The sequence below is a fragment of the Siniperca chuatsi genome, linkage group LG16, assembly GCF_020085105.1.
Source record: "Siniperca chuatsi isolate FFG_IHB_CAS linkage group LG16, ASM2008510v1, whole genome shotgun sequence".
NCBI classification, from domain to species: domain Eukaryota; kingdom Metazoa; phylum Chordata; class Actinopteri; order Centrarchiformes; family Sinipercidae; genus Siniperca; species Siniperca chuatsi.
The window spans coordinates 20,953,485-20,969,882 of record NC_058057.1 but is presented as its reverse complement, the minus strand read 5'-3'; the positions used below and the strand labels follow the sequence as shown (position 1 = coordinate 20,969,882).

At 39.8% G+C, this 16,398-nt stretch overlaps 1 protein-coding gene across 2 annotated transcripts in view; it reads left to right on the top strand.

Moving 5' to 3' along the window:
* The first annotated feature begins 732 nt into the window (after positions 1-732).
* The window catches only part of susd6 (sushi domain containing 6), a 31,994-nt gene continuing 16,328 nt past the window's right edge, over positions 733-16,398 (top strand). Inside the window, exons 1-3 of one of the 2 annotated variants that reach the window (XM_044169508.1) lie at positions 741-979; positions 5,615-5,853; positions 8,311-8,505. In XM_044169508.1, the coding sequence (XP_044025443.1) occupies positions 8,352-8,505 (154 nt within the window). In that variant the 5' untranslated portion in view covers positions 741-979; positions 5,615-5,853; positions 8,311-8,351. Of the gene's footprint in view, positions 980-5,614; positions 5,854-8,310; positions 8,506-16,398 lie in introns of both variants that reach the window. The other variant, XM_044169507.1, reaches the window with a different exon arrangement.

Here is a 16,398-nt window from a genome sequence, read left to right as displayed (position 1 = left end):
TTTTAATTTTTGTGTTAATACTGTAAATAGGCCTACATCACATAATCAGATTCATTTTCATTACCTCTTGAATATCTTTTTCCATGTTTACCTCTCTGGAGTTGAATTTTGTTTATCTTAAATATTAAATGATAATTGAGTATAGTGGCAAAATGCTTTAAATAGCTATGTTTTTGTCATATCAACTAAATTAAAAAAATGGCTTTATCCAGTTACCTTACATGAGGCAATTGGATAAAGATAATAACTCTAAGAAAAGTAATGAACATACTTTTTTGTTGCAATTCGTGATTATCTGCAAATAGTGTTGTTCATATTAATTGTTTCTCATGAGGTCGTTTACCCACTTTTTTTTTTAGATTCCATTATTACAGCTTGGCATCTCAGCCATTCAGCAGCCAAAATCTGCAGATAATCACACAATGTAACTGTGACATTATCATATATATATATATATATATATATATATATATATATATATATATATATATATATATATATATATATATATATTAGAAATCTTCTATAATGGCACATACACCACAATACATGCCATTTTTAGTATCTAGTTAAGACATTTCCAGTATTTATTGTTCTGAATTATGTTGGTGTATTTTCTCTTTTTGTCGATTCTTTTGTCTCCCCACCAAATTCTGTGCTTTTATTTTGAAGTCGGGCGTTGTGGTTGGCTTGACAGATTAGGATCCGCCCTTTTAACGAGGTAGCCATGGAGACCGCGCGAGAGCGAGGCAGCTGCTAGAGTTCTCACAGCGAGTGTTTCCGCACACCTAAAATAAAGAGCTGGCGAACCGAGGACAAGGAACAACGGAGCAGCGCTGACGGAACTAGACGACGCAAACATTATATTTTTTGTATTGTTTTGCCACATTCTGGTTTGGGTGTCTCTGTTTATACGACCATTAATGCCTCGAAAGTGAAGCACTGAGAGGAGGGCTCGCTGCTGGTAACCTTTACGTTGGTGAGTCTTGTCTGTTTCGCAAGCTAAGCACAGATAGGCCATTACGAGCTATCTTGCTCCGTTTTTCTCTTTCCGTCAGTCTGTATTTGTTTATTACACAACTAAAATCAGGAAACAAGTTCCCCACGCTAGGGCAGCGTTAAACAATTTGTCAACGAGAATAACGAGTTGTCAATTTTGTGTTTTGTCAACGAAGTGTGTTGTTAATTAAGCTAGCCGTTAATATCTGTTAACTTTAGGATAACTAAATGCCGTATTTTATTTGTGACAGGTCTACCGCATTCAGCTAGCTATACGTTTTTATCAGATAACATACCTTTGCTTGAGAAAGTGCTCAGAGATTAAATACAACAGAAAACCGGCTCGAGTGGTTAGCTAGTCAGTAATGTCGCTAACAGTTAACAGCTGTAGCGTTACTGTATTGTTACATTTTGATCTTGTGAACAATGATAGGTTAGCAAGGGGTCTGCTGTGTCAGTTAAAACGTTGTCGCGTAATATCCTAATTGTTTCTGGTGTATAAACACAAAAGTATCTGAAACAAAGATTAAAGAATTGTATGTGTTGCTGTGTTACTTTGTTAGAATGGGGTTGCTTTGGTTTTGTCTTTGTTTTTGTCCGACTGTGTGTGTGTGTGTGTGTGTGTGTGTGTGTGTAGTCCTGGCAGCCCACCACACTCTTTGTTTAAATAGCTCGCAGTACAGTTGCACGTGTCGAAGCGTGTGACTCTGCTTTAGAGCTGCTATGAAAGCAGTTGATCACGTTTGATACAACTGCAGGGATGTGTTATTGAGTTTTGAGGGTCTCTGCTCTGCTCAGATGTTTCCTAACACTATAATTTCCCCACTGTCTCACTTATGTAGCAATAAAAGTTTGAGTCGTTTCCTGTTAGCTGGGTAGGGTAAGATATGATGACACTTACAATAGCAAAAGGGCAGGCAAGTCCAAATGTAAGCTGTTGTTTGTCATCATAATGGAGAACAAAGATCAGACATATATTTGGAGAGACCTATAAAGTCAGGAAGAGAAAGGTATCCAGGACTATCTACCCTCTTAGCAAATAGTTTGGTGTGCTGTGTCTAATATAGGGCTGACCAATGTTTTGATCAAATCCTTGTGCACCACATGTTGTTGTGAGAGTTGGGGTGAATGATATGATAATGTATTCTTTGATACAATACACAGTACATTTTTCTATGTCATATTTTGCTACACTGTTTATACTGTGGTAGCTATCCCTGCTTTATACTAACATTGGAGTTTAGTTTGATTTTTGCATCAATGTGATGATATGTCAGGGTTTAGCCAAAAACTATAATTTACCCATTAACAATTTCTCAATAGATTTTCCTCTATTAGCTGTATTATATGATGCTCTATATCAATATCGTACAAAAGTACATTTACCATGATGTAGGGTTTTATCCATATTGCCCACCCCTAGAGGCGTTTTGTCTATCAGAATTAATTATCACTGCTGTAAATTAATTATGCTCCCACAAGTATAAAACTTCCTGTCAGTGAACATTGTCCTGACAGTGGGCTACTTTGTCACGCAGTGACAGTGTTCACCGACCAAACAGTATGTTGTTTGCACTCAGTCATTGCTCCACTTTGTCCCTAGAAATTCAGCCAAGAAGAATTTTGATGCAACTGTTATTTTATGTGGAGACTTTGAAATAACTTCAGTGTGTTGTCTACTTCTGTTATTTCTTTATATTTTGGAAATTACGTTTTTAAACTATATATCACACCAGTAGGTTGAGGCAGTATTTTACGTGTTTGACGATACCCAGTGTTTGCGTAAATATTTAGATGCATCGACAGTGTGAATGCTACTTTTTTATGGCTTGATTCAAACCTAAACATATTTTTCGTTGCAGAACTGATTAGAGTTAATTTTAAAAGTGTCACTATCACTCATTTGACACCCATTGTTCGGATTGACTTGTTTTGTTTTTACACATTGCACACACTCTGGCTTTCACAGAAGAACTAGCAGATGTACAATGTGCAGCTTTAATGGCTCTCAATTTAAAACCCATTGTGCAGTGAGATTTTTATAACTTCCAGTCCAGCATTCAGAGGCTTTTTCTGTTTGACAACACAGCTTAGAGAAAACATCTTGTGAGTAAAGATAAGAACACTGCGCTTGGCTTCAATCCCATTCTCACATTTCCCTACCTTTCACCACTGTCAACATAACATATGACAGTGTTTCTCTCATTTGTTGTGTGTTTCTCCTTGTATTTGCCTGTTTCATCTTACTTCTCTCTCTCTCCTTATGTTCTTTCTTTCCTCTTGTCCATCTTTCTGTCTGTTTCCGTCCCCTTCCTTGCGGCGGTACAGAGGGATGCTCGGGCGCTGTGGGGCTTAACACTACATAATACTTCATAACAAAGGCTCCTTTCTGTGCTGCCATGCAGAGCCCCATCTCTGGGCTCCCTCCACGGGCCCAGGCGGACTCTACCAGCCGCAGTAGCATTGGGGCCTATCGGGTGGAAATCTCCTCCCGGCTGTTTCTTTGACACACTGAGTGCTCTCTGTTCCCGGACACATGCCTGCGCTGCTGCTCTCCTTGGCTCCCTTTGCATTCCAGGAGCCCCGGGCAGCTGAAAAACTGCAGTAGCAGCCTGCTGGCTGGCTGGTTGTCTCACTGGTGTGAAGTAGAGAGTAGCATAGTTTTTTTTTTTTTTTTTTTCCCCAAGCGAAGGACCGAACAGACAAAATATTTATGTTGTAAAAAACCTCCACTTTCTTAATGCAGTGGTCTGAAACATGGCCTACATAACTACTTTTTTGCAGTGTCATTCTGGGCTGCAACTAGCATTTATTTTTTCGAGTAGGTAACGTCTTCAATTTTCTTGTTTGTCTGACCAACCCAAAGATATTCAGTTTATAATGATATAAAATGGAGAAAAAAGCAAATCCTTGTATTGGAGAACCTGGAATTAGCACTTTTAGCATTTTTGCTCGATAAATGACGTGATAAATGATTATTGATAATCAAAATGGTCAAAATTGCCAAATCATTTTATTTCAATCTAATTGATTAATCATTTCAACTCTAGTTTTATTTGAGTGATTCTAAATACTGTTAAAACTATTTTTTTGATTAAGCATTAAAATGTTCAAACTAACATCAGGCATAACAAAGATGTGTTGCCCCGCATACATTTGTAAATTAGGACAGTACATCTTCATTATGATCTGGCCTGGCATGATGTTTGATTTCAACACAGCTTTTTAAATCTTCAGAGCAGCGTTGTTCTGGTTGTGGCAGTATTTCTTTCTTAAGGGTGCCATTTTCCACTGTACTGTTAATCTGACAGGGAACTACAGATTTGAGATTTGGTACAATATTCTCTACTCCATCCAAACATAGTGGTAAACTAGAACTGGCAACACAGTTTTGTTGGGTGGCTAGTCTTGCCTCTTCATGCCCTTATTTTTTGGAACCAAGGGATTACATTGATTATGGTGGCCAATTAAGCACCATGCCACACAACGCTGACATTAAATCTTCATATAATATTTATAGGGCTGTGTGTCTTTTCTTAAACTAACACGCTTTTCAATTATTAAAAGTAGTCCCAGACACACAGAGCTTGATTTAGTATGAAATAAGGAAGTTGTCTTGCTCCTTTGCATGAAGCCAGATGGTATTTGCTGTTCTTGCAACGTCTGTGTGTATGGGCTAATATGTTTCATGTCATTACATGTTTGTTTTTTTTTCAAATCTATTAAGTAAGTCAGTCTAGATGACTTTTGCTTCTACTTGTTTTTGTATTCATTTTAGTAGCCTTTCTGTTGGTGTTGATAAGATATAATCTGTCAACTATCCCATTCCAGTGACACTAATATAATTGAAAGTAGTTATACAGCAATAATGGCTTGAATTTCAGCCATTTAAAATTACTTTGAAATGACATTGATATCTATTTAAACATTCACTGATCATATACATGACACACTAAATTGTTGTTTACGCTAATGTCACCAGGCTACATGCAGCCGCTGGCAGGAAGTGTTTGTTTTTGTGGTTTGATACAAAATTTTGTTCCAGGAAACAGAAATCAAATCTCTTGAAGTTTAAAATAGCAGCACATTCTTTAATGTGATGTGTCAAGCTCAACGTCTTTGGCGGTGTCTGACAGGAAATACGCACGGTTGCAGTTTGGAAAGTTGATATCAAAACTTGAAGTATTTCTGTGCTTTCTCTGTCAAGCTGCCTGCTTTGTTATTAATCAATTAAATGCATGCACATAAAGTCAAAGCATTAAAAGATCTGCAAAGAATTCCTTTAAGGCCCCGAGCTATCTTGTTCTAGCTAATTGGAATGCTGTATTTTGTGGGATACCTTAGCACAGAGTTAATGACTTTCTCCTTTCTCAGACGCTCTTGTGTGAAAGCAATTAAGCTAATTCTGCTTAAGTTTTCACTTTACAAATGTACGGGTCGGTCAATACACTGCCCTCAGCTATCTCAGGAGGTCAGTCCTGCATTATAAATGCCATCCCAAGTGATTATTTACATCCCAACAAGTGCCTTTGAACAAAACATGTGTTTATTTTTTGTCCCGCCTTTGACTTTGTCTTGTCTTGTCTTTGCCTTGTTTGTCCTTGATATTTCTAAGACGTTCATCTAGCAAGAACATCATCTGAGTTAACGTTGGGCCTCTCTGTAACCCAGGACTTAGCAGCACTGCTCTGATCCCAACATGGACAAATAAGAAAGCGTCTATGGATCAAATGACTGGCACTGGTCCCCTGCATGTGTTTTTGACTGTGTGCCCTTTGGCTCAATGCAGTACCCAAACTGTCCTGCCAAAACCAGCTTACGTCACTCTCTCCCACTGGCCTGCGCCGCATGCAGGTATTCTTCTCCATCCTACTCTTGCGGACATCAGAAAGGTGGCAGGCAGTAGGGGTGTGTTTGGCTGTTTGTGTGTGTTGGAAAATGTCTGCCAATTTAAATAATCTTGCTCTTTTGGTTATTTAAAATGTAGCTTAGTGCCGGACATTCAAATGTGGAAGCACAGGCAGGTACAAAAAATATGCTAAAGTTGATTTACAGCATTTTGAGAGCCTATGGATGGCATATGTCCATATTAGAATGGCTACGTTTTCCTGCTTTACCTCCCAACATGGAGTATTGGGGCTGCAACTAACGATTATTTACCTTGTCAGTTAATCTGTAGATTATTTTCTTGATTAATTGTTTGGTCTACAAAATGTCAGAAATTTGTGAAAAATGCCCATCACAACTTCCTAAAGCCCAAAGTGATAATATCAAATGTATAGCTGAAACAATTAATCGATTAGTTGATCCACAGAAAACTAATCAGCAGCTATTTTGATAATTGATTTGTCTTTTCAGTCATTTTCCAAGCAAAAATGCCAAACATGCTCTGGTTTCAGCTTCTCAAATGAGAGGATTTGCTGCTTTTGTTAGTCATATATGTTTATAAACGGAATGTCTTTGGTTTATGGACTTTAACGAATGATTGGAAAACAAAACAGTTCCTGTTTATTTTTGTTTAGATGAACTAGTTGATTAATCGACTAATCGCTTCAGCTCTATGGAGTATATGCACTGTGATTTAACCATGTATATGTATGTGTGTTTACAATCACTTCCCTCATCACAATATTTCTGGGTTGTCTGTGGCAATGCCAGTGGCTACGCAGCAGATCTGCAATCAAATTCGCAGCTCTCTAAGTGCAGCCATGCCATTACTGTAGCCATTAGCTCAGCAGTCTTGTGTAACTGTAATGGGCACTCTGCCCTCTCTTGAGGATATGCTGCCTGCCAGCAAGCTAGTTCCCCACACAGTGCAACTACTGCTACTTCATCCCAATCTCTCTGTAGCAACATAACCAAGACTGTGCACCTGCATCTCATTTATGTAATGATAGTGTACGTCTTGTTGTATCCCCCCAATCAACCAACAAATGCTTTTAGGAAGTTAGTTAAGTTGGTATCGTGGAGAGAGATTTGTGAAGAGAGGATGGGGTTGTAATTGTCTGTGTGCATATGACTGTGTTTTTCCTCTCAGTGATGCCTTTTTAAAGGTGTCTCACAATAACCCTTTATCTCCTTCCCCTTTTTCTCTGCTGTCTTCCAGATGGGAATGCAGAGTTTGATTTTACATTTACATTTTAGATTATTGGAGACACTAACAGATACCACTTGTAGTAGATACGAATTTAGACAAATGGAACAATGACATTTTTTGCAGTCCATAATAAGTGGTGCAAGGAACACAACAGAAGCTTATTAGGCTGATATTGTTGTCTGATATTGGCTATAAAATATATTTTACATCTATCATCAGCTTGTATAGTATGTTGGCCATATGAGTGGCTAAAGAATGCAAGAGATATTTCAGAAAGTAGCGCCTGATGTAGTTGCCTTTACAGTACATAATTTATCCATCAAACTCTGTCACTTAGGCCTATAACAATCTGCAGCATATGGCAGAGTAACATTACAGCTGAGCAGACGGTGGTATGGCATCTGTTTATCATTCATTTGTAAAGTACTGTACCCTCTTTATGATAACTTTTTAATAACTACATTTGAGGAATCCCTGCTACAAAAGATTTTGTTCATGTGCTTTTATAACAAATACACAAGTTTGGCTGATAGGCAATGCTGCCCAAACACCAGGGAGTCAGAAACGTATTGAAATGTTTACTAATTTTATGATGAAGCTAAAGTAAAATGCCGCTCCCTGGGGAAGCTCCTCTCCTGACCATCAGGATTTTTGCAAAAGTTGCTGTTGTAATCACTATTTTGTTTTGCACTAACTCTCTCTCACACCCATTTTTAGCCTCTCTCACCCTAATGCTGCTACCTCATCAGCAGCAGGGATCTGTTTCCCTGTTACATCATCTACAGCAGAGTGTAATGGCTGGTTTATTTAGCTAGATCTTGTGGCAGAGCCAAATGTGGGGATCGAGGGGAGATCAGAGGAACTCTCTTGCTGCTGTCACTGGTGTTTTTTAAAAAGGAGAGCTTGAAATTGCTGTCTGTCTGGGGGGTGGTTTAAATAGCAGGATGCTGTTTAAGGAACTAAAGCACAATAAGAAGAAATACACAGAGTAATTCATGCTGTTACTATTATCATCCAACTGTTACTTGATGGCAAGCAGAGGTGGCCTTTTCTCTGTCACTCTTTCTCTTACAGTCTTTATAGCTTTCTCACTCTATTCCCTCCTGTCTCTCTGTGTTGCTTTTGGTTACATAATCCTCGCTGAATGTTGATAGTAATCCGCGTCCTCCCTCCCCCTCCCTCTCTATCCCTTTCTCTCTATGTGGCCTGGACAGGTTAAGCCGTAGAGGACTCTCGCTGGTCGCCGGAGGAAAAGATGTGCGATGGAATGGTAGCGTTTCAGACGAGAGCCCCGTCCTCCTCCTCTTCTTCCTCCTCCTCTTCCTTCACCTCCTCCTCTCTAGCCCACAGGCTGGCTGCCTCCGCGCTTCTCCTCCTCTTCACCCTGCTCCCTTATGGTCACGCATCAGGTAAGACGCAGACACACAAACCCACACTCATTTTTTCTCTTCGTCTCTGCTCCCACAATGATACACATCGACTAAACAGCCATCTTCGCCTGTCTCTTGTGAATTGATTGAGGTTATTTTCCCCTTGTCTCGCAGGTCAGTTAGATTAAATTGGCTTCCTTTACCCTTGGCTCGGTCAGGTTGCTCTGCCTCAGAGCGGCAGCTGAGAGCTCAATCCCACACACTCTGTGAATCCATTCACTGCCCTAATGAGTCACAACAGTTTTCCTCCGCTATTGAGTGAAACAGAGAGATGATGTTGTCTGCGGTCACATTGCTGTCATAAGGTTTTAATCAGCCATGACATTTAGCGTCCTTTGAGAGCTTTTAGCACGGCTAGCCAGCTTTGGTTATAGCCCCACAACAACCTTCAGATCAGGTTTTGTATTTCGGGCCTGCGATCTTAGATTATTATCTTTGAATGTAACGTATCAGGTTTTCTGATTGAATTGATTGTTGTCTAGTGGAAACTTGGTTCACACTTGGAAGTAATACAGGTATTTATCAAGCACTACAGGACCTAGTAAGCTTGAGTCCCTTGTTTTCTTCAAAAGGAACACAATGTTGATGGCATGTACTCGCTGAACCCCTTCACTTGTGCCAGCTTTCCTTTCACTTTAGCCCTCCAATGTTCCAGTCTCCTCCCCCCAAACAAACACACACTACCTACACACATGTACTACCCACACACATACACACACACTTCCCTCACATAGCCAGCTTGTGAAATGTGCCAGATGTCCTTGCCACAGAGAGAAGGCGGACTGTGTATGTGTGAATAAGTAAATGTGTATAATGGGCGGTTTAAGCCTCTGGGATGTTGTTAAAGCATTCATTGATTTACTTTCTTAAATATCTTACATAAATGAATGCGCGTATGAGTGTGAGAAACAGCAACAGAAGGAATAGAGTGAGCGAGAGAGAGAGTTGGGCGGATGAACGAGGAGAGGGCACTGCTGATCCCAAGTGTATCGTCTCTCTCGCTCTGTCTTATGTAATACACATGATTCATGTAAAGCCCAGAGGGGCTGCTATCACGCTCACGTTCTGCATCCAATACACTCACACACATACACTGCCTACCAATACGAAGGAAATGTGTCCTCAAATCCCCAGCCCACGTGCTCTGTGTACTGTATTTGGATGTATATGTCTGTGTATGTGTGCAAACCTATCTTCCTGTGTGTGCTCTACCCACTGTGGTTATTTGTGGACATTAACATACAGTATAAGGTTGTACCCAAAGATGTCAGTGAATGAAAAGATCCTGTATTGACCACGTTTGTGACAGTTGGTGCATAACGTAGGGACAAATGCGCATCCAAGAATTTCTTTTCAGTACCCATGACTCACCTGCACCTTTAAGACTGCCAGTCAACTGATGTGAAAGGACAGATAGTTCTCTAGACTCCACCACTAGGCCTATTTTCAACTGGCTTGTTTAAAGACAATTTATGAACTGTGTGGTCTAAATCTTTCTAGACCTACTATCTCATTAGTTGCTTGAAGGAATCTGCGTGGACAACACACCCAATCAAACTAACTTTTTGTTTTTTTACATAGTTTCTTTTCTCTTCATATTGACACTGGCATTATTTTATGTTGTAATTAACCTAGTTTTGAAACATGTAATGGAAACTTCTAGATGGTGCTTTGAGTGAACTGACAACAGCACAAAGGTAATTTTTTAGGTGTTGTCATACTAGTGTATTTCTAGCATAATTACTTCCTTATAATAAACACGGCAGTATCTATGCTGACTCACAAATGGCATATAGCACTTTGCTCTCTTGTATTAAATAAATATAAGCTGAAATATATTAACAACACCAGTGAGTGGCCTATGCAGAAGTTTCTAGGCAAACTGTATTGAAATAAACTTCTTCCCTAACATGTTAATGATGAATGAGTACAGTAGTTTTTGTGCATTTTTCAATTCAGGCACTGTAGTATAAACTTAAATATTTAATCAAACATCAGAAGCATCTTATATTGAGAAATGAAAGATAACAACTCCTTGATAACAGAAGTAGCAGAACAAAGCTAAAAAGTATTTTTTAAACAAAACTTTCTGCTTCTTTCTAATAGTTTTTCTGGTGATTTTTTTTTTCTTGATGATGAAAGTTTAATGGGTATTAACGAGAAATAGGTTCACTACATTGCCGTAGAAAACAGGGAATATAAATCAGAACAGCATACATGGGGTGTATGTAAACATAAGAAGACATAACAGGAATTACAATACTAAAACCACCAAGACATGAATTGAAAAAATTTACAGCATGAAAATATGAAATGAAATCTATAATTAGACATATTACCATAAAGGTGAGGTGCTCATTTTAAAGCTTTAAAGTCATCATGTTATTAGTTCTTCTGTTCACTGGCCTCCCTCTCTCTCCTGCACACCATACATAATTCACATAGGTAATCCCTTGATGTGTTCCAGGGATGGAGATTGCTCTGGAAATGTTCATGAATATGAAATTTCATCACTGCTGACAGGCTTATTCCAAACTATACAAATAGCAGTGTGTGGTATGAATAGAAATGGATACTAAAACATGTACTGTACAGCATTTGCATACTAGAGCAGAATCTCTAAACACGAGAGACCAGCACAGAGCAGCATCAATCCTCTATTTTTGGTCTATAAGTTTATGTGTCACTTTTGATCTTTTTGTGGATATTGCACGTTTAGGAAATTTGGCCTTTTAGTGATGGGAAATAAGATGGAGAGACAGGATGATAGACAGTAAAGGTTGAGGTACTCTTTGCTCCCACTTTTGGTTCCTTTAACAAAGAAAGGAAATGCTTTAAGTGTCTGCATTGGTGACTTCATGTTCTCTGTGGAAAGGTCAGGACAACAGTTTCTTGTATCTGTTAATACGCTCTGTTAGGAAGTAGTCACAAAGCCTTTTGGGGCCGAGATATTTTTAGAGCCAATCACAGTCCAAGTCATGTCTTTTTTATCTGTCGTTCAGCTGTTCATTGTAAACAAGATTACCAGCAGGGTATCTGCTGAGCTAATGTAAATGGTTCCCTCAAATTTGTGTTTGTGATTACTGTGAATGATTACATTTGTGTTTATGATTCAGGACATTCTTCCAAAAGTAGCAAAATGCTAAGCAAAACATCCTCTGCATTCAAGCAGGGTGCCAGTAAACAAACCCAGCAACAAAGCGGCACCTTGGGTTTTGTATATGCACAGGATAAATGGCATCAGTCTGGAGGATTTTCAGGGCACAGTGCAAATATCGCTTGTTTCATGTCTTTTCTGAGTCTATCTGACATCCCACTAATGTTGGCTGCATAGAGCTCAGTTCCTAATATGGTGTCAGTGCCTTACAGTGAGCCTTTGTGGTTTGTTTCAGAGGAAGTGGGGCTAGACAGTGAGTCAGAACTGAAAAAGTGAAGATGGGAACTCGGAGCAGTGTTATATGCCGGGAAGCTCAGACCATCCTTGTGGGTCCACTTAAGTAGATAAAGGATGCCGTCTAAAAACTCATTGTCTCCTGAAGTTGAGTTAAAGCTGTACAGGAAAGTGCCAGCAAGGACCAGAAGTCTCCCACAAACAAGCCTGCTGTGTGCTCTGTGTGGTGGTGACGTTTATATATGTTCACGTGTGAGAACGGGAAATGGCTTTCCCCAGGCCTGGAAGAGAAGTGGAGTCATAAGAAAAGAGCAAGGTTAAAGGGGAGGAGAGCAAGAGAAGGAGCAGAGAGCTTTTTGTTTTTGACAATCGATTGCTGCCCATTCTTGGCTTGAACTGAATATATTTTCCACTTGATGAAGGCCCATTGCACAGACAAGATAACTTTGTTTTGGCAGGTCTCGCATCAGTGTGTAGGACCAGCCCAAGGATATGAGGATGTTTTCTCGAAAGTCGAGTTGCTCAAAGAAAGACTTGACAACTCCCTTTTTCTCTGTAATAACAGAGTAGACTCTAGTGGCTCATATAGCGTCATTGCTCTGACCACAGAGGAAAATATCTGAATGAGCCATGCCCTACTTCTGGCGTCTTCAAACAGCTGTAGTCTTTGAAACTTGTTGCTTTCTGTAGCCAAACAAAATGGTGTGTACACAAAAAGGCTGTTGGTTTCCAGCCCTCGCAGAAATTTTTGCTAGATAGGCTGGGTTTACAAACAGTGCAGTCTGATGGGGGGGATGGGTCCTTTGCAATTAACTGTTCAGAATAGTACCCTGAAGTCCTGTTAGCAAGGCGGTTTGCAGGCAGGCAGTAAAGCAATATGTTGGCTACTGGCTCCTTTCTGAAATGTGAGAACAAAGAGGGCTTTTAGGGGGGTGAAGCCACGGGCCAAACCACTGCAAGATGCAGTTCCACTAGATCACCAGTCTGCAATTAGGACTGCTAACTCACTGTGTGTATATGTGTGGGTGAGTATATTGAGCACAGCACAGCCCCTTTTTTACGATGTTCTACTTTTTCTCTCTCTCTCTCTCTCTTTCAGGCTGCAGCCATTAGCCAGGTGAGACCAGAGCCCATTAGGGGCAGTCTGGTCGAATCCATCAGCCTTTCTCTTTCATTACCTGTGTGTTTATCACTTGAGCCATCACTCTCTGCTCTCACCCTGTGTCATTTAACAGCTCTCCCACCCAATCAAGCCCTAAAGGAAAACTCTAAATGCCTTGCCAGAGAAAAAAAAATACTCCATGGAAACAGATACTGCAGTGTGGACAGGCAGCGCAATACCATTTCATTCACTTTAAACAGTTGACCAGACAGTTCTATTACTTGGCGAAGATCCCAGACGGCCAGGATTATTGTTAGCTACACAGCGCTGCTGCTTCATCTGCTAACACTAAGCTTATCATAGGATGTGATATTAATTTTTTGACTCCTATCTGATTATTATAGTTTTGGGTGTCTGTGTTTCACATTTTTTTCCCGATACAGATGGTTTGCCGTTTTGTGTGTGCAGTGTGCTGACCACCATCTTATTTCTTCCCCGATGACAGTATAGTAAAGGTTAATGAATGTCGAAGCAGGGAGTGGTGGCACGAGCAGCACCAGGCACAACAACGGTCAAATCTGATAACGTACAAAATAAGTTTAAGATATGTGGTGCTGCATTTAGATCTTACTGGTTATTTTTCATGCTAATGCAGTAGATGTTATGTTGAAACCCATGCAGTTATTATTAAAAACACCATGTTACTTTGCGTTGTTCAAAGCTTTGTTTTTGGGCGTCTCTCTGGAACTTGAGGATTACTTTGAAGCTACATTAAGGCTGGGGAGAGGAGAGACAGTTTGTAAATTGTTTTCCAGTGAAATGTGTGTGGTTGTCTGAAGCAGCAGGCAGTCATAATGATTTCCAAAGGGCCTCATCTGAGGGACCAGCCTGCTGAGTAGAGGACATCTCTGACTAATGAGCTGCTAAATATATCCCCCAGTCTCTCCTGTCTTCTGTTGCATTTGCTTCTGTTCCTTCTTTCAGTCTTTTATTCATTCTTTTTCTTCAGTTTTTTCTTTCCTTTCATTCTGTGGTTTTGGTCATCTTTGTACTCTCTTTTTTTGTGTGATGTATTTTTTGGATTTGCATTGTCAAGCTGTCTCCTCAAAATCTTGCCAAAGTACATATTCATGTTTGTTTTTTTTTTACTTTTTAAATCTCTGTTCTGTCTCCCACGTTCTTCATTTGTCTTGTCTTTTTTCCCTCCTCTCTCACCTGCTCTTTGATGTGTGTTTTTCAGGCCCACTGAAACAGTGTGGGCTGATTTTTCATTACACTGTTAGTCAACAGCAGCGTCCTGTTCAAACAAGATCATCAGCTTTACACCTAAGGCACCGAGCATCCTACACACAAATGCTGAATTTGCCAATGGTTGAGGCATTCAAACCACGCCAGACAGTGAACTACCATGTCAGAACTCGGGTACAGCATGGATAGTTTTCTATACAACGGTACGGAAGGGTAAAATATGACATCTTGATGACAAGTTGAAGGCTTGAGGGTTTATTCATCTAACCACATTTCTGTGGCTTTTATCATTTTCCCACAATATCATTGGGAACATTTTAAACTGCAAACTGATCCGCTGAAAAACCTCAATGTCTTCCTTGTAGACTAAAGAGATAGCAGTTGTTCACTAACCTTGGTTAAAAATAAAATTGCACTTCCTGTAGCTGCTTCACAATAAAGCTTTTTAGCGGTTTCTAGGCTTTTAATGTGAAGCAGCAGCAGTAAATGTTGGCCTTGCATTAGCACTATCTTAAAACAGCAATTACAACTCCAAGCCATAGAAATTTTTATGATAGACAGCAGTTACTAAAATACTGCCAGCTGGATATAACAAGGCTTTTACTTTTTTATTAAACAGTGCCTTCTCTTCTTTATGCAGCCTGCATGACCATCAGTTTAGCACAGCAGCAGCTCAGTTGAGAGCAGCAACTTTCATGTTTGGGCTGAAATATCGGTGGCCAGCATGGTTATTGCCTGCTGGGAATCCACAGTGGAGTACAGAGTGGAAATGCATATGGTCATGTCTCAACATGCCACAGCTGTAGCGAGACAGTGGAAATGGGGCAATACTGTACTGCATCACCCCCAAGCCTCTGATGATTTCAGCTTTTAGTTTTAGTCTTTAAGTCCTAAAGTCCAACTTCAGCTTTGTCAGAAGATCTCTACTAGTTTACTTGCTATATAACTTATCTAAAGTGCATAGAGGCTACTCAAACACAGTCAATCTCAGGCAGCAAAATAAAGTAAACCACTTGATCTGACAGACTTACTGATATTGAGCTGAGGGGAAGGGCTAGGCTATAGATGTGCTGTCTTGCCGCATTTGTTTTGCTTGTTGTCATGGGTGGAGGTGGTGTACAGCTGTTTCTCCTTAACTGACTGCATTTCAGCAGAAACAGCTCCATCACTGCTGTCTTCTTCATTAGATGTTTAATAGAGATGGTAAATAAGGGGAAGAGAGGGCATGACACTCCACAATTCATGATGCTTAGCTGATCTCCCTCCAGAGAGAAGTCACAGCATAGAGTTTGATTCAGAACAGCCCCCTTGGAGCTGTTAGAGATTAAATGCCTTCCTTAAAGACTTCGCTATTGTGCATAGTTGCTGACTCGTAGGCCTGAGCCTGGGTCCTCACTTAAAGCATAGCCTCACTAGTTTCTACACAACCCTTTTGACACCGCTAGAATTCTGTTTTTACTGTGACTACATGGTACATGCCTTAGTCTCATTTTTTGCCAGCAGGATATCTTAATTAACATTCAATATTTCCTGTCTACTTCTCATTATTTCCTGTTTTTGTTTTGTTCTGTCTAGTCCCATCCCTCAAACTGTAACCAGTCCATTATATGCTTGCTCATGGTGGGATTTGTTGGGTCTCTGTAAGTAATATAAAGAGTACGGTCTAGACTAGCTAGCTAGCTCTATAGGAAAAGTGCAATGAGATAACTTCTGTTATGAATTGGCGCTATATAAATAAAATTTAATTGAATTATATGGAGTGTTGAGATGTTTAGTGGCCAGTTGGCTCCTCTCTAATGCCCTCTGTCCTTATTACATCATCTGTATCTGTAACAAACAGTGGCCAAATGGTGAAGGTCTTTGTATAGGCTACACAGGAGGCCATTTGGGTAATTGTGTCAGGATTTATGAGAAGTATGTGCATATCTGTTTTATCTGTTGTCTTATCTATATTTATTTGGATGTCTGTTTGTATAGGTCTGTACATTTATAAATGAATCTTTGAATTTATATTCAATTTAGAAATAATGACAAATGGCCATCACAAGCTATCGGATTAGTCTGACCAACAGCCAAAAAGCTTAAATAATCAATTTACAATGAGAAATGGAGAAATGTGAGCAACTTTTGG